General features: G+C 44.0%; 1 protein-coding gene across 1 annotated transcript in view; it reads left to right on the top strand.

Annotated features, from left to right (window-relative positions):
- Positions 1–26,673, top strand: part of Snd1 (staphylococcal nuclease and tudor domain containing 1) — a 412,495-nt gene that overhangs the window by 310,762 nt on the left and 75,060 nt on the right. The window contains exon 16 of the mRNA XM_026411666.2: positions 5,880–5,989. Coding sequence (XP_026267451.1) covers positions 5,880–5,989 — 110 coding nt within the window. The remainder of the gene's footprint in view (positions 1–5,879; positions 5,990–26,673) is intronic.

The raw sequence follows: 26,673 nt of genomic DNA on the forward strand, positions 1-26,673 counted from the left end.
GGGTTGTGGCTTAGTAGTAGAGCACTCACTTAGCACATGCAAGGCCCTAGGTTCAATCCTCAGTACCATCTATGTATAAATAAATAAATGTATTGTATCCAACTACAACTAAAAAATAAATATTAAAAAAAAAAAGGATTCTAGGTGGGGTGAGGTCTCACAGACCCTGGAACCTGGAATTTGACTTTGGGTCTGAAAGGATCCAGGGAATCTCCATTGTTAATGCAGAGTAATCCCCTCTGATCACTGCCTCCTTCCTCTGGCTCTTGAATAGGCTTCTGTTTTATATACTGCCCCTTTCCAATTCCAGAAAGAGCATCATGTTGGTTCACTTGGTAGCTACCATTTCTGTTTGGCCAGAGCTTTTTTCTTTTCTGGTGCTGGGGATGGAACCTAAGATCTCATGCTTGCTTGGTAAACTCTCTGTCTCTTAGCTAGGCCCCCAGCCCCAGAGTTTTTCCTTATTGCCTGTCTCACTGCAGATTGGCTTTCTTGGAATCTGAAGTAGTGGTACCTCTGCCTCCCCTCCCTGCTACTTCCCACCATCTGCTCCTACTTCCTATTCCCAGCTGTGGAGAGAGAAAAGAACAGAGGCCACAGTCATATGCTGGGAAAAGTAGTTGCCCAAGGGCTATCTCCAAGTATGGGATATGGCATGATGGGCCCAATGATTGACTCTCCACTGCATTCTGCCTACAGTCTCCCAGACGGGCATGCATCTGTCTAGCATAATCCAATTATCTATCACATGTTAACACTCTGCAGCCTATAGGACAAATGGTAACATCGGTCACTACTAACATACCTTATAGAGTGGGAGAAGGCAGTAGTCTTTTCTAGCAGGTAACTGAGCTTCATGAGCATACAGGGTGCCCTCCCACCTTCCAGCATGTGCCTAGCTCAGAAATGGATTGATGAAATAGAAGGAGGCAATGTCTGGTGAGCTATGGAGTTCTTAGATATATCCTAGGTGGACAGAAGAAAGGTTCTGCCACCCCTGTACCACAGCAGGTAGAACACAGTGGACATGCAGAAAGCACCAACGACTAATCCTTCAAACTGGCTTTTGTTTCCACTAGTTTTGTTTCCTTCTGCTAATGTCTGGCCTTTTGTTTGCTGGACTAAGTGCCATACTGTCACTTCTGGCCAGGGCAAATTTGCCATACTTCCCCTTGGCTCCCACTGCCTATTAGAGGAAAAAGTGGACATGCTTTGAGTCCTGAGGCTTAATTATCATAAAATTCAACATACAGTGTAAAATATTCAGTGCAATACATAACCTTCACATAGCCATCAATAGAATCTCTTATATAGCCATTATCTTGTCATTAACAAAAATTTGTTCTTCTTGTTCCAAAGCTGGCAAGCCAAAGTGTTTTGTGTTAATTGACCTAGTTAGTCAATGTCTCTAAGTGTATAATTTTTTTTTTAATAGAATGATTATTCCTTAGCCCAGCATTTTAAGTTTGAAAGGAGGCACCCTATACTCCATGAGTCAGGCGTTGGGTGAGGAATTTCAAAAGGGCATGATCAAAATTATAGGATTTTATGGCCGGGTGAGCCTTTGCAGATCCTTTATTTTATAGATAGAGACTGTGAGCCTGGAGAAGTTGAATGGTTTGTCAGTGGCAGAGCAGAAACCAGAACCACAGTACGCTGACAGCTAGTGATGAAGTTTCTCTCCCTAAGTCCAACAGACATCAGGCAAAATGCTTTTTTGTTTTTGTTTTTATTATGTTTTGTTTTTATTTACTTGGTCAACCATTCATATTCTGGAAAGCTTAGAAAAAGTGTGGAAAGTAATGAGCTTTTACCTATGTGCAGATGTGTCTGTAGGGTTTTAATGAGGCCTGGGAGCCATATGAAACTGGAGGGAGAGCATGTGTCGCCTGCTTCCTCTGTCTCTGCCTTGGTGGAACTCAGCTAAGTAGGCCCGTGGGTTCTCTCTTCATGGTGGCACAGCCCATGATAGGAAAGGAAAATGCTCAAGAATGCTTAGGATGGTAAGCATAATTTTTCTCTTTTTCATTAAAACAAAATATTTTTGTTTCTCGAATGGAGGCAAAGCCAGGAACTTAACTCTGTACCTGTGGCATTGGAAGCGCAGCTGAGTCCGCATGCCCTTATTAGCAGGCAGTGCCACACTGGCTGCATTATCAGAAAAGATGGCTATTAATGGTAATATGCAGGATCCAAAATTACAGGCACTTCCTCACCTGGCTAAGGAGGGCTTCTGGAACTCTGGTGAGATCTCACTTTGTGTTTACAGTCGAGGCCCCTATAGCTCTCCAGAGTTTGCCCCTGAGGAGCTCTCCATTGCCGCCCGCCCACCTGCAACAGCCTTGGGTTTGCTGTGTGAAAACCTACCTTTTATTTCCTTCTGTTTTATCTTTTTTGGTTAAAGTCCATTCTTTCAGTGAGAAAGTGGCCCAGCAAGTACAGCAGCCTGGCAGTGCGTGCCTCGCCTGAGTGAAGGTACAGCATGCTCTAGGTAGCAGTGGGCACTGAACTTCTAGCCGCAGCAACTGCCTTGCTAGCAATAGGAGGCTTGCACTTGCATGGTCTCCTCTCTGTCAGTGGACAATGTGTTCTTTGCCCTTTTGATCCCTCAGGACAAAAGCAAATCTGGAGGCTGGCAAATTCTGGTCTTCATACCTCATTTTATGCCAGGGTTTCTTTAACTGTGTATTGTGCACCACTAAGGGTCTTAAATCAGTTAATGTCATAGCCATATTTTTTTCTTCAATATTATGAAGCAGAAGAGAGACTATCATGTAATATATTTAGTCAAGTTTAACCATTGTTGCACCAGGCATGGTGGCACACACCTGTAATTCCAACTGCTCTGGAGGCTGAGGCAGGAGGATTTCGAGCTGTGAGCAAGCCTCAGCAGCTTAGCAAAGTGCTAAGCAACTCAGTGAGACCCTCTCTCTAAATAAAATACACAAAAGGGCTAGGGGTGTGGCTCAGTGGTTGAGTGCCCCTGAGTTCAATCCCCAGTACCCCCCCCCCCAAAAAAAAAAAAGATTAACCATTGCTTTGTGCATGTGTTCATATGTTAATGTGTATTTGGGGCATAATTAAAATTAAAAGTCTGAAAAACCTTTATCTACAGATGTAACTTGGCTCAACAAATTTCTAACACACATTTAGATATCATAAAATCCTTCATGTTCTCCTGGCTTAGACTTTGAACCTTGGTCTGGTAATAGGTCCCCCTGTCCTCACTCCAGCAGCTCCCTGTGTGGTATCCCACCTGGGGCCCCCTTGACCCTTGGCAAGGGATTATTTCAGAGAAGACAGGTCAACAAGAAATTCCTTTCCCTTTTCTTGCACATATGTCTAACAGAAATTGATGCAAATAGATGTTTATTTATTTCCATTTTAAAGAGGGCAAAGAAACAGCCTGCTTCAGCTGACAAACGGAGCCCAGCTGCTGGGCGTGGAGAAACAACGTTAACAAAGGCCCTCTTTCCTCTCCATCCACGCAGAGTGCTGTGGTTTGGTTTCCCTGGCCTATTGAGCCATCATGTTTTCTCAGTTTAATCATTTGGTGGTTCTCGGGATTCAGAGAATGCTGCTGGATCTCTACAGCTTGACCAGGTTCTTGCTATTTCACAATACCAAGAAGGTGACAGAGGAGTTGAGTAGATACTCAGTCAGCAAAGCTCTGAAGTCTTTGGTACCCTCCTAGTGAAAGTTTTTTCCCTTGGTTCCTACTGCCCCCTACCTTGTCTGGCCCCAGTGCATAGCAGCCCCACCCCCAGAGCACCCCAGCTCAGTTGCAAGGGTCAGAAAAAGAGTGAACACTTGCTTTTGCATTATTCTTGTTTCTGCAGCAAGGCTTTATGTATGGGTATGTGGCAAAATAGTTCAACAGAATCATTTATTTTTTCTCTCTGGCAATTCTGCTCTTGCTTAGTTTGCAGATATAAAATGAAAAGTGGCGTTGGCCATTGGTGTTGTGAAAAACATAGGCTATCTTTCATTCCTTTTTATTTACTCTAGCCTTGTCTCTCCCTTCAGGGTTAATCTCAGGCTCTTTGGCTCCTGAGTTTCTTGCCTACTTGTACAAAAATAAGTTCCACCTTCCTGCAGCCTGGTATATCCTGAAATGATATAAGAAATGAGACAACCTTGGTGAATTTCTCAAACTGTGACACTCGAGTGGAACCTTCAGCTTTCCCATCTTTGCAAAGGTGGGAGAGTGGTCACTGCTGCCAGCTCTTCCTGCTCCCCACGGGCTGGCTCTCTCTTGCCACTGCCCTCCCAACCTACGGTAGTGTTGCAGATGATCGGTTCTATTTACAAAGCTTACAGGTTCAGAGGGAAAGTTCTATTCTTCATCTGCTGAGAAACCAAGATGTAGACTAGTGACTTTCTTTGTGATCTTGAATCTATACCCTGGACGCAAATATGAGCAGCTACCTAGATTTATCTATAAGCAGATGTACCTTCTGTCCCACCAGTGGCAGGACCTCTTCTCCTCAGAGTGCCTATTTGTAGTAGCCTAAGTGTCCTGCTTCTGGTCTCCCAAGGTCAAGTGTAATGTCCCTTCACTTGGGCTGTTTGTGAATAAGTACTCCTTATTCTGTGTTATTGCAGCAAGAGGGACCACAAGCCATTTGGAGACACAGACACTCAGTGTACCCTCTCTCTGATTTTCATCATTTTCTTTTTCTGTGTCTCTAGCCCAGTGCAGCTTTTTGCTTTATAATTACAGCTGTAGTATGAATTACTTTGAAATATTTATAAGTCTTACTCAGATATCAAAATGTAACATTTTATGATCTGTCACGGACAGTCACTATTAGTGATAAATGTATTTTCAAAGTGAGTGATTGAATCAAAGAAAGAAAAGACGGTCTGTGTTAATGAGCACTTATCTTGTTTAAAAAAAAAGAAGAAAAAGAAAGGGAAAAAATACTATTTCTGGATACAAACAAGTATAAAGAATAGGTTTCTTAGACTCAGGAATCTTAAAGGATAGTTAGAGAGTCAAAGAAGGCTTTGAGATTTTGAACATGGGATTGCTGAGAGCAATGATAATAATGTTATAATAGCTATATTGTACCTTTCCATGTGTCAGGCATTGTTCTGACATTTTTACACACATAATCTATTTTACATGCATAATCTCTCCCTAGTGCATACCTTGTATTGTAAAGTAGACGTGTTATTATGTTTCTTTACAAATAGGGGAACTGAGATTTTGTTCAGAAGTTTGGCCTTCATGAAGCCAAAAAGTAGCAGAGGTGGGATGTGAACCCAGGTCTCTCTGGCTGTAGACACCTGATACTTCATCAGTATTCTGTTCTTTTCTGTCTCATATTCAGACTGAAAGCCTGATGGTATTAGGGTCCAAAATACAATCAAAGGTCAGAGGTGGGGAAGCTTATTTGAAGAAGAAAATGATACTGAATTAACACTTTAGAAATTGATGTGAGAGACAATAAAGGAGAAAATTCTGGAGTCAGCTGCTATGGCTCTGGGGAGGCACAGTGTCTGGGTTGGCAGTGTCACTTTGGTGAGAGAGTTTTTGATGATGCTGAACACTCATAAGGAGTGAGGGGCACAAGTCTTGGGGTGTGGTTGTGTTCCTTCCCACTTCCTTGGACTGCTCCTTTCCCCAGGTGCTCTGGGTAATTCCCTCATGCTGTGGCTGAGAGCCCCTCCCCTTCATGCTGCTGCCAGATTTTCCCACCTGCAAGAACTACACCCCTCCTCTCACTTCTCCCTGCATCTACCTTAGTGACAGATCAGATAGAATGCACACCTAATACCTACCATGTTGGAGGCATCAAGGGACTATCTTTGGTGGACAGCAGGCCTAGTTGGGACCCTTTTCATCACAGATTCTACTTTTCTCCTGATAACAGGCATCGAATGCCCCAGAGGAGCCCGAAACCTCCCGGGCTTGGTGCAGGAAGGAGAGCCATTCAGCGAGGAAGCCACGCTTTTCACCAAGGAGCTGGTGCTGCAGCGAGAGGTAGGACTTCTTCCAGTTGTTTCCTGTGGGGGAGATAACTGGGTTCCCCTCGTCTGACTTTTTTTTTTTTTTTTGCCTACTCAGAGTGGTCACTTTTTCCACTGACCAGCCTTGCACATCTATGAGCTATTCTTGTGTCTGCCTCCATCTTATTTCCTTGAGCCTTGCATCATTGGCCAGCCACTCCCAAATGGCTCAACTCCACTGGTGGCCTGGGATGTGTGGTGAACACTAGGCCAGCCAGCCAGGATCCTGATGCAGAGAGCCTCCAGCTTTGCAGTCCTCCTCCTTGGCAAATTAGCCTGAGCTGCCTGCCTCCAGCTGGATTTAGAAGCTTGACTAACCCTGTCAGGGGCCAATTTTCTTTGAACATTTATTTGTATCTTTGAGTAATTGCATTTTCTGTAGCGGGTTTTCTGACTTAATTTAATTGTATTTCTGTTTCTGCCTGTTGGGCTGGCTCTTGCAGGACAGAGCCAGCCTCTCAGCTGCTGTGGGGCCCTTCTACCTGCTCATTTTGCTCCAGTCTTTGTCAACAGATCCATCTTCTTTTCAGGACTAGGCCAGCTGTTCATCCGGCCACCAGAAAAGAGCAGTGGGTATGGGCCAGCACTTGAGATTTGGGATCTGCCTTTGTCCCTATTTTTTTTACAGTCAGGTGTGTCAGGTAGCTTCAGCTTTCACGCAATATCATAACATGGCACAGAACTGCATGCAGTGTGGTCTTAAAGGATTTCTCTCTTATGGATCTCAGATCCTGGGAATAGATACATTTGTTATCTTTAGGATGTTCATTGATTAAAAAAAAAAATTTAAAAGAAAACCTGTGTAGAAGTTTCAGAGTGTCCTTTAGACTTGAATTGCTAGCAAACACATAGGTGTGAGAGATGCGGGAGCCTAGCCTGAGTGCTGGTGTCAGGTTCCCCTGCCCTTCAGAGAACCACCACTTGGATTTTTAACCAAGCAGTATTCTTGCTGTTGGTTGCCACTTCTTTGGGAGTTCTCTAGCACTTGCCTTTGTATTTTGTGAAAGACACAAATTCCTAATTCTCAATTCAAGAGATCTGAGTTCCATTTCCCAAACATGAACTGCAACTTCTTGGTATTATTGCATCCGCTTTGTTGCCATCTACACAGTGGTTGGAGTATTTAATGTATCATGAGATTCACATTGCTCTCTGATTTGTTTTTATTAAGATGTATTTCTACATGTGAAGCAGAAATCCTTAATATTAACATGCCTACCTGTCCCCACCCCCCTCGTTTCCCAACTCTACAATATAGCTTGAATTTTTACTAATTAAAGACAGCTCCCTGCTACAGAAGTGTTTCAAGACTCCACTCTAGTTGTCTATCAGAACATGGTGCAGTTTTTGAAATGGCCCAGGTGGAAGAGGCCAGTAGTGTAGAAATTCTCTCTCTTACTTTGTTGGCCTTGGATATTGAACTCCAAAGAGTAGCTGTTGGAAAAAGAAGAAGGCTCCACTTGAGTTCATGACTAGAAGATACCACAGAGGAAGCAGCACCAGGTGCTTGCTTACTTCTTGTGCTTCGGTTAGAGGGATAGAACCCCTTGGTTAGGTTACCTAAGGCATTTGTTGGAAGTGTGCACAATCTGCTATAGAAATAAAATTTCTTAACTCTTGTTCTCCCAGCCACTTTTCTTCTTGATCTTATTTCTGGCCCTCTGGTGATATCCAAAAGGACAGGGGTCAAAAAGAATACTGACCACCTAAAAGGAATGAGTGGCCCAGTGTTCTTCTACTGTTGGACAGTTACTGTGACCTTACCTCTGTGTAGTCTTCATATTTACCAATGAAAAAGTCGAAGTTTTTCCCCACCATCTTTGATGCCCCTGGCATATGAGTTTGCAAATTCTTATTCGAATCCAAAGTTGATATTTATCTTTCTTGATTGTAGTAGCCCAGTCTTTGATAGCCACATAGAGAGGTCTCTTGGTAAAGAACATTGCTAAGTTTTGTTGTGGCTTATATGATGATTTGGGCAAGCTGCTTTGAAGGACCATTATCCAGAGGAGACATGAGTATGACATAAGCTATGAATGAGACAAGATGTTGAGTAAAGAAACCAGTCGTGGGCATTTGCCTTCATAGGATGAATGAGAAAACGGTTTTTCAACAGTGTCAGAGTGAAGAGGGGATTTGTTTTGTAAGAGCTTTATTCATTTCATTTTACCTGAGTAGCACCATCACCTTTATTCTGTAACTTGTCTTGGGAACGGTTTTCTTTGCTCTTCCCCAACCCCCACCCCCAATAAGGATCTGATGCACAGGTACCCACTTCTCACCCTTAGAAAAAAGGGCTATGTAAGTGCAGGGAGGCAGCATGTGGGCCTGCAGCCTTCACCCCAGGTTGCCTTACCTGCACGACAGCCTCCATTGTGCCGATTTTCCCTCCAAGAACTCTGGAGTCAAGCCACTTCTGGGTCACCACAGTTGAACTGGCTTTTTGTGCCTTGTGCCTGTTCCCTTGGTAATCAAGCATAACCAGCTTGATTGGTTGTTCTGATTGGTGCCCCATCTCTTCCCTTGAATTTGCTAAACATTTGTTGATATTGTCTTATTTTTGGCCAGGTCTTCTTTCCACTGCATACTTTCCCCAGTTACTGTTATCACATTACAGGAAAAGAGAAACCCACAGAGGCCTGGTTGTCACATGAAAGCATAAGCTGACTGGAGAAGGATGTAGATGGGGAGGGACTGTGTAATGGTCACTGTCCCTGTGCCCTGGGTTCCCAGGAAGGGAATGGGAAGCTCACTTACAGTGTGCCTTCACTTAAGTGTGTTGTTCAGGCTTTCTATGGGCAACGCAGGAATCTCTGCCTGTCTCCTCCCCTGTTTTGAATGAGAAAGAATTACCTTTCTATCCTATATCCTCATGTGGAGGCTGAGAGTGTCAGACTGTTTTCAGATGGCCCCCATTATCTTGAGGCCTGGTCACCCTACTCTTCTGACACTGCATCAGACTGATCTGGCACAAAGCTACTGACATTTCCAGCCACCATTCAGTTACATTTTCCTGACACCTTTCCTTACACTTCTTTTTCTCCCTGTGCTACGTGGTGCTGCTTCTCTTCAGCTACTGGCTCCTGTTGGCTTTGGTTCTCCTCCCTGAGTTGGACATCCGGGAAACCTGTTCCAGTTCAGTGGTCTGGGAGTTCTGGTGGTGCTTGCCAGCCTCAGGGCAGGAGGAATGATAACCTAATTCTCTTTGTGACCTTGAAACCCAGAGCAGCCATGGAACTTAGAGGGCTTTAGACTTAACCTTTATTCATTTCATTTTACCTGAGTAGCACCTTCACTTTTATTCTGTAACCCATTTGGGGAAAGGTTTTCTTTGCTCTCCCCCCACCCTCATCCCCAACAAGAATCTGATGCACAGGTACCTCCTACCCGCCCTTAGAAGAAAGGGCTATGTAAGTGCAGGGAGGCAGCATGTGGGCCCGAGGTCTTCATCCCAGGGAGGAGGAGGTCCAAGGAGTTCAGCATTTCTTGCTAGCCAGACTCAGGTGGTATATGGTATGGGTGGGCAAATCTGGTTCCCTACCAGCTCTTAAAATAAAGTTTTGTTGAAACAGCCATGTTAATTCTTTGTATATTGTCCATGGCTGCTTTCACATTATAGCTCAGTGCAACTCAGAGTTCAGTAGTTAAGACAGAAAAAATATGGTCTGCAAAGCCTAAAATATTTAGCAAAAAGTTTGCTGACAGCCTGTGGTGTAGAGTATGCTGAACTGCATTTAAATGGCTTGTGGTTGCCCTGAAAGTGGGGGTTGGCTCTCTCATCCCCTGCCATTGTGCTTGGACTACTGCTGAACCGTACAACATGAGATGACTGAATCTTGCTATAGCTGTGACTGTGAGCTGTGAGTGCTGTATCCCATTAGATAGCATGTGCTTGGTCACACACACACACCATACAGCTGCCTTTTTAAGGCAGTTTTCTGCCAACTGCCAAAGACAAGAAGATCTGGTATAAGTTCCCAGATGGGTAATTGTGCCCATTGCTAGCATCTTCCCAGAGGTAGTAATGAGAGATGGCATTAGCCAATGGATAGGTAACCAGCTTAACAGTGCAGACCCTAGGTTTTCACAGTCTAGTTATCATGTGGTCCTGGGTATGTGATTCTTTCTTGCCTTAGTGTTTCTGTCTAAAGATTAATCTAGCAGTCCAGCCATCCTCTCCCTTTTGAGACCCTTGTCATGAACGCAGAAGTCATTTGGGATTCCCCGACTCTACCTTCCAGAAGGCCTGCCGACCAGCACACACTTTCCACCCATCACTGTATGCACAGCACTCTGGCTGCTGCTATGTTGGGGAAACCTGAGCTTTTAGAGAAGGGCCACAGGGTTAAATGAGATAAATGTCACAATTTAACTCTCTCTCTTCAGTTCCTAGCTGAAAAGGTACAGTTCCCAGCGGGAAGGAGGTTCTGGGGGTGGGGGTGATCATTTCCAAGGCCTTTCTTGATGACCCCTTTGTTCTTTCTGAGACCTGAGATATTGCCCCTTGCTATTGCCTGGAAAATGACCTTCTCATGCTGGACCAAAAACTCAGGCTTCCACCCTGACCTATTTCCCTTTCTTCCTTGCTGGCATCAAAAAAGGAAGATGTCCCCCTGGGGAGCTCATTCTTTAGGCTGCAGTAGCCTGGGCACAGCCCTGGTTTTCCTCTCTTCTCACCCCTGCATTTTTGAAAAACAAAGATAAATAAAAGTATTACAAGCAAGTGTTGCTGCTAGAAGAAGATGAATCTATGTATCTGGGAGTGTGGCCCCACCCTGATTACTGGTGTTTATTTAGGAAGGGTGTTACATCTGGGAAAGAAAACATAAAGGAGAAGTGGGTCTACTTCCTTCATTTTGGCTTCATGTTGTGCTGCATCCTTACAGAATCGACATCTGTGTCCTCTACCCCGGCTTTCCCCCCTTAGTGCCCTCAAACACTGTGGAACATGCTCTCAGTCCTCCGGTTCCAGTTCCGCCTGTCCCTGTGGAGGAAACACTTGTGGGGAGAAAGGGTAGCAAACTGGACCAAAGTGATGAGGATAGTTCAATCCCAGGGGAATTCTTGAGGGTAAAGACACTTGGCCTAGGCTGGGGATGTGGTTCAAGCAGTAGCGTGCTCGCCTGGCATGCATGCGGCCCGGGTTCGATCCTCAGCACCACATACCAACAAAGATGTTGTGTCCGCCGAGAACTAAAAAATAAATATTAAAATTCTCTCTCTCTCTCTCTCTCTCTCTCAAAAAGAAAAAAAAAAAAACACTCGGCCTGGTGATGCCAGTGACTCTCTCATGCTCCCAGGTTGTCGTGTCCCCGGAAGCCCTCATGAGCCACTAATAATTACCTGCTAGGAAAGCAAGCAGGCTGCCCAGCCATGTTTCATTTATTTGCACAAAGACACCTTATTCTAGCTTATCTCAGCCACTACCTAGGAAAATAGGAATACATTACAGTCAGCTTTCTAAATAGCTCCTTCTCCCATGGGCCTATTTGGGCTAAAGCTTTTCTCTACCTCCCCAACCACCTTTGACAGTTCAGCTCCTATCAGTGGTCTTCAAGTGGTTTGCTGTGAGTTCATGGCTATTTTCTTCTAAGGGGGCTCCACTTTAAAAAACCACTTGTCTTATCCTGGTGATACTTAATTGTTTTGTAGCATTTTGTATTTTGAAAGTATTTTTTTAGGTAGGTACAAAGGTGCATACCTACAATCCCAGGATTGCAAATTCAAGGCTACCCTTATCAACTTAGCAAGTCCTTGTCTCAAAAAAATAAATACATAAAAGGGCCTATGATGTAGCTCAGTGGTAAGGTGCCTCTGAGTTCAATCTCGGGACCTAAATAAATAGTTTTATATCCAGTATTTTCATCTCACATAAACCTATGAAAAAGAGATTAATCCCAGCCTTACATTTGAAGAAACTCCATTGCACTTGCTTCTCTCCATTGTTAGCTGTAGAACAAATATTAAAACTCAAATTTCTGCATTGCCAATCAAATGCTTTTTCTGCCCCAAATTTTGCCAATTCTATTATTAGAAGGTAACCATTCTTAAGCCGGACATAGTGACGTAAGCCTGTAATCTTAGCAGCTCAGGAGGCTGAGATAGGAGGATCAGGAGTTCAAAGCCAGCCTCAGCAATGATAAGGCACTAAGTAACTCAGTGAGACCTTGTCTCTAAATAAAATATGAAATAGGGCTGAGGATGTGGCTCAGTGGTCAAGTGCCCCCGAGTTCAATCCCTGATACCAAAAAAAAAAAGAAAAAAGAATGTAAACAATCTTTTGGCCATATTTTATCATTTTTCAGCTCTATATAGAGTGAGCTAGTAAAGGACTTTTCTGAAGGTCCAGCATTTACTGACATGGTTCCGTGAAACCTTCATTTCTGATTCTGGACACTTGTTGACTGCAGGGGATTCAAGGAACTTGGTAGGGCCCTGCCTCCCATAAGTATTTATTCTGCTTTTGTCACAATTCTTACATCTTTTGATTTCCTGATTTCTGCTTTCTCTGTTGTTTGGCTTTTCTTCTTACATAGTGATTACTGTATTTCCACTTGATAATTTATCTCCGTATTCCTATTTCTAATCTCTCTTAGAAGACAAATCTTCGTATGTCTGTGCGTTTGTTTAAAAAGAGACATGCCTCCCTTTGCCCCTGGGATAAGCTCCCTGCCCTTGGTTTATACATACCCTTGATTATTTTTCTAGCCTCATGTCTCACCATTCACTTCATAATTTGCACCTTGTCAGAATGGGCCTATTAAACTCAGTTCCCACATATATAATAAGAAAAGAAATATTCAAGTATTTGTTAAATCAACTACTTGACTTCCTGTAATTCCAGAGATTGGGAAGCAGGCCTATTCTATTGTCCTTTTTGGCTCTTTAGGAAACCTCTTGAAGCTCAGCATTTGTGGAAGAGAGAGGAAGACTTTGGAGCACTGAGGCTGCACTTGTGGCTGCTGATTCAGGAACTGCTCATGAAAAATGTCATAATCAAGACCTGACTCTGTACTTACTATGAGTCTCTGACCTCCCTGGGTCTCCCTATCTATCCAGCCAGGACACTTAAAGGAAATAGTGATGTTTTGAAATTGTTCAGTGGTCATATGAGAGCTATTAGTGTCCCTTTGCATTCCTAATATAGGCTCCTCATCGCTGCTTCCCTGGGATGTTTCCCATCCTCTGCTTGGTTGATTAAACTACTAGGTGAAGGGATTATTTTCACATTTAAGCCAACAAATTCCCTTTTGAAGATGGGCTTTAAGATGATGTGAATATCAAGCTGTTATCTGCCGCTCATAATCCCTTCATTTCTGGACTCCTGGTTCTTACCAAGTACTTGTACAAGATCCAGAAGAAGAGCCCTTAAGTCCCATTCCAGCCTCAAATGAAAATGGCATCACAAGGAGAAGAGGTTAGGTAAAAATTCAGAATGAGGATTGCAGCCAGTTTTCTCTTCCCCTGGCTATAGGGTCTCTCCTGTCAACTTGTAAACTCCTAAGGTAGCTTAGTCTCTAGTCACCAGTGGCGTTCCCCAAGCAAGCTCAGCAACGTGTGCTGGCTCCAGTGGGATTCCTCTCTGCAAAGCTGCTGGCTCAGCTAGGCTGTTTCCCTATTCTCCTGCTTAGAACTTTCATAGCCAGTCAAGCATAGAATTGCATCCATTCTTCTGAAATAGCTGCTGAGCCTAATTTGTCATTGGCTTGGCCAAGATCCTATTACCTGTAATTGTGTCATAGTGGTGTTACTTTGATAGGCCCCACTTCCCTCTAGAGGCTAGTGTCCACATCCCAGGCTGCCTGTTGGGATTAGGAGTAGGGCAAGGCATGGAGTAGGACCATAAGAGATGTGGCCTCCTCAGGACATGTAGGAAGGTCGCAAAGATGTTATTCTGTCCCTGGGAAGAAAATTGCTTTCAGCAGAAGCATTACTTCCTTTCCCTCAGGAATTGGTCCCTTCTGTTGGAAACTCTTCTTTGAGAGACTTTTATGTTTTCACTGCCAGGTCAATTTGTTTTTCTTATTGTTGTTCCTATCAGAAAAATGAAGTCAAAATATATAGGGCGTGGACATGACAATTGCACTTTCTTCCCTTCAGTAGGAGCAGTGAAATCTTTGGCAGTGCCAAGACAGTCCTGGCACTTACTTTTCTTCTCCATCTTTAGTTCTGACCCAGATTAGTCCCAGAGTAAAGATGGAAAGGCTCAAACCTAATTTCCTCTTGCATCTTTTTACTAGAATGATCTACAGGACTTAATTGAACCTAATCTAAAGAGAGAATAGTGGGAAGTGATTGAATATACTTAGTAGTTCACTCTAAAATTATCATAACAAACACAAGGTCATGAAAATCCTTCAGAATCTTGCTAAGCAGAACCCCTGCCATCATGGTATTTGGTCTACCACTCTAACATGAAGTGATGTTCTTGATGAGCCATTCCAATGGAAGACAGCTATCGCCATGTACTTTCAGCCTCCTGGTCCCCACCAGGAGGCTGTGTAAGGCTTATGACCCAGAACAAATGGAGAAATGTTGCCATGAGGAAAGGATCTCTGGACACCCCCCCTACTCCACCCCCAGAGGTAAGGTTTGTGCTAGGAGAGCTGGTGTTACATTTACTTTAATGTAGAAGTATTAGGTGCTTTGAAATAGCACTTCCTGGTCTCTTAGCTCTTTAATCATCCTGGAAAATCCCTGTTTCTGGAGCTTTGGTGAAGTTTCTCTTAAAAGGGGTTGGAGAGAGTGAATATTCTTAATATAATAATAAAGAGCTGAAGGGGAAAGTAGCTTGAAGTTTTCCAGGTGAAATATTTCATACCATATTATATAGTCTGTGCCCTTCCTTCTGAAAGCCTGGTTTGAAAAACAGATCTCTGTTGCATTTAATTTCTTCTCACAAGCAGGTGTTTTCTTTATAAACTACAGATGACCTCATACATACATGCCCACTGCCTGTTTTCAGAAGAGCTTCACTCAGGACCCCAATACACAGGCCAGTACCCATGTAGACTTGAATGTGAGCTTTCATGCTGGTGTGTCTGGAGTCTCTTCAGGCCTTGCACCTCCCTGTTCTGTTTGCTCCAAACATTCCAAGCCACTCCCACTGCCTGAATTTCCCCCTTGGTATTATATAATTCAATTGATAGCTTTTTAGAACACAGCTCATAATACAATAGCAAGGCTGCCTGAGCCACCAGCAAAGAATAAGCAGATTGTAGACTGTGTCTGCTCTCCAGGTAGGACTAACATTCTGGTGCTCCACATGTGACTCCCCCAAGGACACAAGAGTGACTGTTCTGGTGGATGAGCTGACCTTGATTCTGCCTTTTTCTTGCTGTTAGCATGCCCACTCCTGTGTCTGTTGCCAAGGACTTGAGAACCTCTGCATTCCTAACCCAGCTTTATTGATGAACTTCCCACTTGCTACTCCACCCGTGACAGTTTCTGGTCAGCTGAACGTAAATGGATTTTGAAAATGAAAGTGACCAATGGTCTGTTATGAAATGCTTTGATGCATGAAATAAGATTATGAGCAAGCCTGAGAATTAACAGCAGAGATACCCTAACCTGGCCCAAACAATATGTCAGATTGTCAGAAAGGACAGCTCATCTTCAGAACATTTAAGGGCATCTTTTCCTTCTTGGTCATTTAACAGAAACTCCTAATAACGTGGTGAGTAAGTCCTGGATTCCATTCCAGCCTTACTTATGGACTTGTTCCTCAGCCTTTCTAAACCTAGGGCAGGAATAGTGTCCCTAGTGTTGTGCAGTGCATTAGTCCTGCAACACCTAATTGCTTCACCTATGTAAAGAAGGCACCTTCTCTAAGGGGATGGTTGTGAAAGTAAAGAATAGATGTAAATGCTTACCACGGTACCTGGTAGATACGAAACACTCATGCATAGCAGCTTGCAGCATCATTTTTATTATTGAAATAAGTTCTCTAATGATTCTTCTAAAATAGGATTCAAACTTCAACATTAACAAAACACTATATCCAGAGGAGGGTGGTAGGCTGGATATAGGTGTGTGTGCTGTGAACAGCATTTTATTAGAATCAACAAAGAATAAGGTACGGTCCTCTCCATCACCCATCCTTGAACCTGCCTTTTTAAGCCTGTAATGACAAAGAGTATGCTCCCCCAGCTCTTCATCAAGTACTATTTCCACTTTAGACACTACTGTAGGCCACAGCACTGCTTTTACTTGGGGCTCAGGGAATACTCAAAGCTATGACCAGTAGAATGGATTTAGCACCTGCACAAAAATCCATTTGTTGTCCTTGGTCTAAATTCCAAAAGTGTTTGTGTAAGTACCTTCAGGCATCAGCCAGTCTTTTCTCTGGGAAGTAAGATAACACAGGGTCTCACTGCCTGCGATCCTTGTGGTCCTACACATTGAAACCATTTCTTTCTGCACTGCATCACTTTCATTGGAAGAGTAAAGGTCCGGAGGTAATATCCAAGAGTCCTAACCTTTAAGGAGTCTTTTCTAGACTTGACTGTGGACTGATAAGGCCAACCATCACCACAAGAGGGGGAACCAGGAGTCCACAGTCACCTCTTATGGTATCTGTGTCTAAGAAATAGTGACTAGAGTACCTTTACCATGGGGGCTTTCTGTGCATTTACACAGGACTTCTATCCTTACTTTTTCCCAGTGTTGCTACACCTTGAAAATGAGGGCTGCAGGATGTCTAGCCCAGACCTCCTTGTTCTCTTGATGGAGTTGCAGTGCTCTTTTTGTCCCATCCTTCCCTCCCACAGCCACAGTAGTCTAAAATTGCCATATGCTTACCCTTGATCTGCATTAAATTGGAAGAGTTGGAAGCTAGCAGTGCCAGCAGGAGCCCTAAAGAAAGATCTAGGTGTTAACCAGGACGGAAAGGGACAGGAAGAGAACCCCAAGTGGAATTGTTAGGAACAGTTGCTGCAGGAGGAAGAACTCTCCATTAAACAAGGAATGAAAGGTGGAGCTGGAAGCTGCTTCACTGTGTCCTGCTCTTCGCAGGTTAGAGTGATGCCTTTTTCGTCTCCCTTTCCCTTCTCTTGAGGCAGTAGAGTTCCTTTTAGTGGTTACCAGAAAAGGAACTTGGCATTGGTTGTACAGCTAGAGATTGAAGGTCATGCAGCTACAACCAACAGGTTCCTCATTCCTTTCCAGAGAGCTATACCTGCTACTTCACTTCACAGGTCTCTACAGAGCTTGCAGTGCCTGGGTGCTGTTACCTCCCCAGTTAAATAACTCTAAAACCACTGACCCAGGGATTTTATAGTAGTGCTGCAACCTTATATGAGGAAATGCAACAAATAGTCCATTACCACTGATTGGATATGGATTTTTTTGGCCTGGCCACCTGCCACTTGGTAATTTTAGAATAGGGTCACTTTTGGAATTGGAAGATTCCTTGTAGGAGGGGACTGGTATTTTCTAAATAGTTGTTTCTTATCGTCATACCCTCCTCCCCCAGCCATGTGCCCCACCTCGTGAGTGAAGGGCCAGCGGCCTGCCTGGCAGAGAGAGCCAGAGCTCTCCATCAGCTTCCAGGGCTGCAGACGTGGTCGTTTCCAAATGCCCAGGGTGCACTTAAGTACTTCCTCCTTCTAATCTCAGCACTTCCACTCTCAACACATCAGCAGCTTTGTAACTTACATTTTATTTTGCTCTGTGTTTTTGGCCCTTCAGGTATTTGTGGGAGGAAGGTGGAGATACTGGCGAACTGTGGTATCACTGATTCCAGAATTATACAGTTACACCCTGAGTCATGGTCTCTGGAGAATCCTCTAAGCAAGAGTGCCAGGAGCATCCTAAAGGGCTCTTGCTGTTTTCACATGCCAGTTTTTAAGGCTGGATTCTGTTTTGTATCTGATATGTGACTACTTGCCTTGGTTTCACCATCTGCAAAATGGGGATTCTTTTAAAGCCCTCTTCTGCCTTGAGAATGCTCAAAGGTGAATACTCAGATAAGGTGGGGAGGTCCTGAGGCACATATAGGGGTTTTTTGTTTGTTTTGGGTTTTTTTTTTTTTTTTTCCTCTCTCTCACCAGGTTCTGAATACTTAGGCTCAATTAATGGAGTCAGAGAACTATTGGTCTGGGGCCCTGAAACATGATCACTCTTTACCTCATTAGGCTCAACTTTGGCACTGTTCCCCGCCTCTTTGCCTTAATATCTGTGTACTGCCTTTTTCCTGACATGAGCAGAGTACTGGCTGAGTTCTGATAAGCATAATTTGTTCTGACTAGAAGACTGAGGTGTCCTCTCAGTCTTCCTGTAGCCAACTGGTTGGACCAAACCCTGAGTTGAAAATGATAATCAGTCATTAAACATTGTGTCTTCCTGTTGTGGGTTATCCTAACACTGTCCTATTTCCTGGTTGTCTTGTCTATATGAGACCATATTTGCATATGGTTTGTCTTCTTGTCTCACTCTAGTCAGTCTCCCTTTGGGCCTAGGATTGAGACCAGACCTCTAGTATTTTGACCAAGGCCTCTGATCTTCATTCCTTTTCAGCCCGGGATCTTTCAGAAAACAGGACTGAAGCCATGAGCTTTTTTATTATCAAGTATGATGCAAGATAGTTTTGCCTTATATTTTCTTGGCATGTGACTCAGGAGTAGGGTAAGGTGTCACTAGATATTGCCCTTGACGCTTCTAATTCTTGGTTTTCCATCCAGAATTATAGTCAGTGATTGAGATATCAAAGCCCAACAGTCCTAAAAGATGGCAACTTCAGAAACTCACAGAGCCCTGGAATTCCTAGCACATTGCAACATAGGCTCCTAGCCATGCCTCAAGGCAGCCAGCCCTATGGCTTCCCATGTCCTGTAGCCCTGATGAAGTATCATGACCTGTGCAGTGCAAACGGAGGCATTGAGATGCTCTCCATGGCCTGCCTTTGCAGGTATGGGGAAAGGCACTTCGTGACACATTCTCTCAAGGGCACCCAAGCGTGCCTGATACCCAGTGACCAGAAGGTGACCACCTCCAGGGAAATACAGCAGCCTCACACAGCCCAGACTTTCTTTCACCTGTCCTTCCTCTTTTCATTCTTTCTCCCACCCCCTTGTGTTTCTGTAATTTGTACAGTATCGTTCAGAGGTGTTGAAGAGATCAATAGCAATTCACCTTTTCCCTTATTGATTAAAGTGACGGCAAGGAAAAATGGCAGGCCATACCAATTCATTTATCATGAGCTATCCATTTCCTACCAAGCCACCAGTGACCTCTCTTGCCTGTTAGGTTGCTGATCTATAATTGGGATTGCTCCTATTTCCACACTACTTTAAAAGAAATGAGAGAACTACTGGGTTTGGCTCTTGTAATCAAAGTTGGAAGGAAAGAAGATGGTGAGTAATGAACAAAAAAATTGCTGTAGAGCCTGTTCTTTGGCTCTGTGGCTTATCTGAGGGGTTCACCAACTGTGCGTGATATAAAGAGGCAGAGTAGCGCTAGTTGACTGACATTGCTCTGTCATCCAGCAACATCCCCTACCCCTTTATTATCTGTTTTTCCACAGTAAAATTAGTGTGGTGAATGAAAAGACCATGCATGACCCCTGTGAACTGGCTCCATTTTTGCTGAACATGCAAAGATTTGTCATTCCTCTCTAGCTTTCCAGTAGTAACTGGTTCACCCTGGGGGAATGTGAGATGCCAGGGTTGGGGCTGGGTGGGGCTGGGGCCTGAAGAAAGTGTTCTTGTGCTGAGGGGCTCCTATCTTGGAGGAGGGGGGCATGAAGCATGGAAGACTGTTATTATCAGCTTCTCTCTCTACCCTAGAAACAAGCACAGAAGAATGTGAATATGTGCATGCTATTCATCCTTACTGGGAATCCCTTCTGACTCTCACTTGGGAAAGGTGATGAGGTATACATTTTGAATATGCCATTTCAGCTGCCATATACTAAATTGCTCATTTTTAAATTCTGCATTGTGAATGGTAACTACCTGGTGAGATGACCTGGGGTCTTTGAATCTTAAAGGGGGAGTTAGCACTGACTGTGAAGCCAGAGCTTGACTAACCCAGCTTTCCTTCTCTTTTATGCATCATAATCTGAATTTTGTGGCTTCTTCCACAGAAGCAACTATTGTCCACCATGCCCAGCATGGTCATTAAGCCCTCTCAGCCCTTCCATCAGTACTGAAGTTTGTTGCCTGGGTACAAAGCAAAACAATTCCCAGAGACTTTTGCCTGTGTAGAGTTGCAGCGAAGAAGTGGTATCTGAAGGCCCCTGGAAGATAACTCTTCTCAGCCACTTACCTGAGTGTGCCCATAATGGTGATTAGTGGGAATGCTGATTACCAGAGCTGGTTGTTGTCATCAGAGAAGCCGCAGTCTTTTGTGTCAGCCTGAGCACACAGCCAGGCCTCTCCAGAGGAGCACTGCTATCTCTATCATGTTTTCTGAGGGCCCAGTGGGTTGAGGTCACTATTTTGTATGTCCTTCTCCCAGTAGGGAGATTTCGCTAGAAACCCAGTGTTGCTTTGTCAGGTAGCTCTGCAGATGCTAGATTTGAAGAAGGCAGCCAGCTCTCTGTGAAGCTGGTTAATTACATGTGAAGCTGCCAGCAGGACAATTGTTCTTTTCCCATGGATCATTAATAAACCATTCTGTCCTGCATCGGTGAGGTGGGGAAAGTCTGACAATCCCATCATCTTCCTTAGCTTTGTTTGGGGCAGCTCTTTTTTTTTTTTTTTTTTTTTTTTTAAGTTCTAAAGCTTTTAAAATGGTTGAGGATGATAAGAGGAAAGGAGAAGAATCTATTCCCATTTAATGCACGTGGGTTCCCCCCACCACCAGGCTGGAAAGTGGTCCCCTGCCTTCACATCATCTTGGCAGCCACAGTACAGAGGGTTCAAGGCTTGCCATGGGTGGGAAGTACTAGTGTGGCTCGGATCCTAATATTTGCAGCAAACTACAGACCAGGCCTGATTTGGAGACGAAGCAACTAGTGCAGCAGATGGCAAATAGTCCTGCTCCACTGGGGCTTGAGACTCGCACCATCTTCTTCTTCCTCCAGCCAAGGCAGCCTCTTTCCTGCTCTGCTGAGTACAGAAAGCATTTCTGGTTTTTTAGAAATTCCTTTTTTAGGCAAAGATGGAAGAAGGCAAAGCAAATATAAATATAGGAAACTCAATCTAGTTATACACATTTCCCTGTCAAACAAACTAAAACAGAGCTTTTCTTTTGTTGACTAGAAGAATTTAGAATAGGAATCTACATTTCTCTATGGAGCATTGAGTGCAAAAATAAAAAAAACAGATTATAAATAGAAATAAGTATGACCCATTCAGTTTTCAAGGACTTGAACATGGGCTTTCATAATACTGAGTTAGAGCGTTTTATAGCTAGAGTGGCTCAAGAGGTTATATAGTCCAAGCCAAACATTTCCCAGTAGTTGAGATAACTGAGGCATGAAGAAGTTTATCACTTGGGCCCATTCACATAGTAAATTCAAGGTAGAGCTAAAGTCTTCACATTCCCATTATGTGCCTCTTACCTCTACCCCCACAGCGCCTCCCAGACAGCAGCCGCCACCACCTAATCATCCACTCCAAGTTTAAGAATATGTGAGAATGTGACTATGTCATCTACAGAGGTGTGGATATATGTGACTGAGGCAGATAGAAGAAGTAAACAAGTGAATGCTCTTCAAATTGGGTTATTTTAGTGAGAAAAGGACAGGAGGCTAAGTCCAAAGAAGTTACTGGGGCCTTGGCATTCTGTAGGGGACTGTCCAGACAGGGACACAAAGATAACTGCACACGGAATCAGAAGGCATGCCAGAGGGGGAGGAGTACAGGTGTCGACAGACCTGGAATTTTCCATCGCTTCTCCTGATTTGCAATTGTAGAAAGCTGCTGCCTATTCGTGCCAAAACCTGAGCTTCAGATGAAACGAAAGGAAACAACCAAGGAGTACTAAACTGCTATCAGTTGAGGGCTGCTGCTGCTTCTGTTTCTGCTTCTTCTTCTCCTCCTTCTCTCCCTCTCTCCCTCCCCCCCCCCTCTGTTTTTTTCTTTTTCTGGAGGACAGGTTACATTGTTTTGTTTAGGGAACTCTCTAGCACAAGGTGGGCCCAAGGCACTATCTCTAGCTCCAGAATGCAATGCTGAGGAGCCTGCTTCATCACAGGAGACTGGGGAGCCCGACAACGTGGGAGACTCCCTACCCTTAGCTGAAGCTGGTTCCCCATTTTGCCAGTAGTGATGTCATATGTCTTTTAAGGGGTTGTCAAGTGGGGGAGGAATAAATCACATTTTCCACCAATTTTATTAACTCTGATTTTTCCCCTTTTTAAAAACAGCTAAATGGAGCTAAACTTACACACAAGGACTATATTTAGTCCTGGTGGTGTGGTAGAGTAGGGAAGACACAAACAGAGGTTTATCTGCTACCTAGTAAACACAGGGAGGTGTCAGGGCTGGAGAATTCAATAGTAATAATAAGCATTTATATGGTGCAATGACAACTTTGATACAGGGCATAATTTTCTGGGGATTGCTATTAATTGTGCTTCTGCCTGTGAGCGGCCCCCTGGTGAGGGGCTTGGAACACCATGCAGAGTTAAGCTATATTAAACATCAATTAAAACTGCGTAAAATAGAAACTGAATAAAATATGCAAAGGTCAGAGTGGCTGTGAATGTGTAGACAGAGCATGGGGTACAAAGGGTTATGACCTGGTGAGCCTAGTACACTTGTAGATTCATATGTACTTGCTCTTAGCTTCTTTTGAGATTTCAGGTTTAATGGGATGCTAGAGAGTAGATTATGGTACCCTCTAGCTTTCCTGAGTTTAGTTCTTCCTCTGATGGGTTTGAGAAGCTACTTGTAGCCATCAAGAAATGAAAGAAGACAACCAAAGTCAATGAGTAGCCAACAGAACTTTCTGTATCAGTGGAAATTTATTTATCTGCACTGTCCAATACTGTGGCCACTGCCTACAGATATTGAGCATTTGAAAGGTGGTTAGTACAGCTGAGAACCCAAATCTTCATTGAAGCTCAATTTTCATTTAAATAGGCACATGTGCTTAGCAGCCACCAGGTTGAACAGTGCAGGACTCTAGACTAGCAAGGGTCCATACTAAGCACTCTGGAAATACTGGATTTGCATTGTACTCTTCTTGAAGAAATTTGCCTCTTTAATGCATTTTCCCGTTCAACCTTTTTTTTTTTTTTTAACCCTTGCCCCTTGTCCTTTTTTTATCCTCTCTATGAGTGTGTTTTACTAGGAATTGAACCTACCCTCATCCTTTTAACTTAAGCTTTCAAATTCTTTTATAAGGATCACACACAAGAAATGAGAAAGGAGGTCGATGCCTGAATCAAATTGGCCATGGCCTTGTTCTTACCCACTTTTCTCCTACAGGCCCTAGTCAAACTTATACCAGATGTTTCCTGCTCTACCAGACAAAAAATAGGGAATGGCTGAAGACCATTCATGTCTACTTGAAGACTACAACATGTGGAGTTATCAGTGTTCCCACAGAACCTCTGATTCAGGTGCTGAGTTCCTCAGAACCTCTGCATTAAAGAATTCCCAGGTCATCGGGCAATTCTGCTGACATTCTTTGGTCCCTTTGGCACTTGGACTGAAGCTACCTTTTCCCATAGCTTTTTCAACACTTGTTGAATGCTTAGAATGAATCCAGTTATTAGGGTAACATGACATATTACACTTGTTATTAAGATTGCCATGTTTCCTGACTCTTCCATTTACCAACTCTGTGAACTTGGCAAAAATCTTTTCACCTCCCTGAGTTTGCATCTTCTTCAGTACAGATGAGCATGTTGGACTAAATGGCCTATACCCCAAGACAATGTAGAAAGAGATCCAGAGAAAGCTGAGAAGCCCCATGCCTCTGCACAGTGTTCCTTCAGATGCCAGCCCTTTCCTGAGGCTCCAAGAGGCTTCACCTGGGTCTAGTTACCACTACCCACAGCTGCAAGTTGCTGTTCAGCACCACAGACATCCTGAGTCAGGTTGGGTGGCATTGCTGACTCTCATGTGAACCTTGGGGAGGTCAAGATCATGGTATTATGACAGGCATAATTCTGGCTCATTGTGGAAGAGGGCAAGAGGTTTCCATGAAGCAAGAAGGGCTTAGAAGTTACCTGAAGCATGTAAGTCTCAATGCAGGCTCATTGGCTGTTTGCCAGACCCCATCCAATCAGCAGTCACAAGTCACTGCTCCAGGGACTGTCCCCAGCCACCCAGAGCCCCCGTGGAGCTGCCAACACTACACAACTCACAAAGGGCCCTGTAGCATCTCTAATTGAGGAGCTGGTGAGCGGACGCCCTCAGTGGAGGTATTTTTAGCTACAGTGATACAGCCTCATCTTTTTGCAGTATGTTTTGTTTAGGGTTTTTTTTTTTTTTTTAATGAGAAAAGTAAAATTGAAGAATATGGTTCTTACACTCCAGTGCAACACCCAAGAAGTTTTGCGCAGACACACACACACACACCACCACCACCACCACCACCACAGCCTATGTAATTAATCCTCTCTAAGATCCAGGTGCTAAAGCTTAAAGTTTGCCAGCATGTTCAGAAGCAAGAAGAGCTAGAAATAGGGAGGAGGAATAATGCAGGCTGGCCTAATGTAGAGGTGCCGAGGACTCTGCAAGCAGCGTGGGCAGCTGGGAACCACCCGCCTTCCAGGCTTCTCGAGGCTTTGATGGATCTGATGCATCAACTGAGTGGGCTTCAACTCCTGAGCAGAGGACAGCCTTGGAATATACAAGGGATTCCGTTCTGTGACTTGCTGACTTTTTATGCTTTTGTTTTCCTCCTCTTCATCTTGCCCATGACTTTTTGTATTTTCTTTAGATTTTATTGTGTGCCACATGGTCAGGGACTAGAGGACATTGATAGAACTGGCTGAAGATCCCACAGCATGATCCTAGATTGACCAGGGCAGTGGTTCTGAACCCTGGCAACATACTGGCATCACAGAGCAGGGAAACTTATGGAAGCTACTAATGGCTGGGCCTCCCCCCAGAGATTCTGGCCTCATCAAGCCCAGCTCTTTATTATAAGTTCTCAAGTATATTAGCTGATACCAAAGAATAACTTTTTTAAATTTGATAAGTGTGAGAATAGCATTGTTGCTACATAAGAAAATGACCATATTTTTTTCAGAAGGGTGTAAGGTTGAAATGGCATCAGGCATGAGATATACTTTTAAATACCTCAACAAAGAAAAGGGGATAAGTGACATAAAGTTGACAACCTTAGTAATTATTGAATCTAGGTGATGGGTATATGGGAGTTCATTACTATTTTCAGGGATTCAAATTTTTCATATAGAACCTTTATTTTTAATTAAAAATTTAAGGGTTTTTTTAAGGCTCTCTAGGTGATTCTAATGTGAGCTAAGGTTAAGACTTAATCATAAGTTTAGGAGATTAAATTTGGATCCCTATACCTTAGGTGATCATCTTAAACTTTGGGCTTTATGTAACATAAGCTTCATCTATCAGGCTAGGTATCTGTGAGCAGTATTGACTCTGGGGGATAGAATGGGCACAAAGAACAGGTATCTAGAGTTGGAACTGGAGCGGCAGCTAGATAGCTCAGTCCTCCAGTGAGTGACCTTGCTATAACCAGCCTGATAACTGCTATGCCTTGCCCCTGCCAACGCTGCATGCCCCATCCTGAGGGTCTCTTAGGCCTCACAAGGAAAAGAGAAGACAGCTGCATCTGCATCATGACACATGACACAAGAGAGTCCTCATCTCCTCTGAGTACTGAGCACTTTTCCAAGTGGGATTTGGCCAAGGCTGCAATGGAAGGGCTGAAACTTCCACTTCCCCCAGCCCCAACATCGTACGCACTCTCAGCTCTGTGTGCATATATATGGGGACTCCTTTGTGTCTTCAGTGCCTGTTCCAATTCCGAGTGCTAGTTTCCTCTGGCTGCTTAACAGGCGAAACAAACAGCATCTTGCTGCAGCCAAACTAAATGGAGCTCAGGCAAGAAGCTTCTATACGATATTTGTATAACCACAGCCTTGATGAAGACCCTGGCTTAGCAAGCTGTTGGTTCTTTGTTTAAGTGGCTTTGTGACTTACACCTAAACATTAAGCTAGTTGTATTGCTAAGGGACACTGAAGTAGAGGGAGAGCTACAACTGCCCAGGTCACTCATCCAGCTCAGAATACATACAGTTATTACTAATGTGTTTACTGAGAGAGTGGCTGCCTGCTCCCAACTCTCAGGGGAACCTTGAGAGGTACAGAAGTTACACTCCATCCCCACCCATGTCCCAGCCCCTCTGCAGGAAGGCCCAGGCATCTCTGTCTTTCCCACAGCATCTGATTCAAGGTCCAAGTACTGTCTACTGCATGCATCCACAGTCCAACTTGGTAAATGTCCTCCTCAGTCCACTTCTAGGGCAAGCAGCCCCCAGGTACTCGAAGGTAACACTGTATACTTACTATGCAGCCTGTGCTGCATTTCTTCATGTGACAGTGGAAAAGGCTTCCCCTGGCTCTGGCCTGCTTTCTACAAGGCCCTCCACTGTGCATCTGCCTGCTGTCAGCACAGCCTAGCCATTTCAGTTGTTTGCCTGTGGTGCTGAGCATCTCCAGGCAAGGACCAAATCTTCATCTCCATAGTTCTCTGGCACCTAGCATGATGCTGGCC

Source organism: Urocitellus parryii, chromosome 3 (assembly GCF_045843805.1).
Source record: "Urocitellus parryii isolate mUroPar1 chromosome 3, mUroPar1.hap1, whole genome shotgun sequence".
NCBI classification, from domain to species: domain Eukaryota; kingdom Metazoa; phylum Chordata; class Mammalia; order Rodentia; family Sciuridae; genus Urocitellus; species Urocitellus parryii.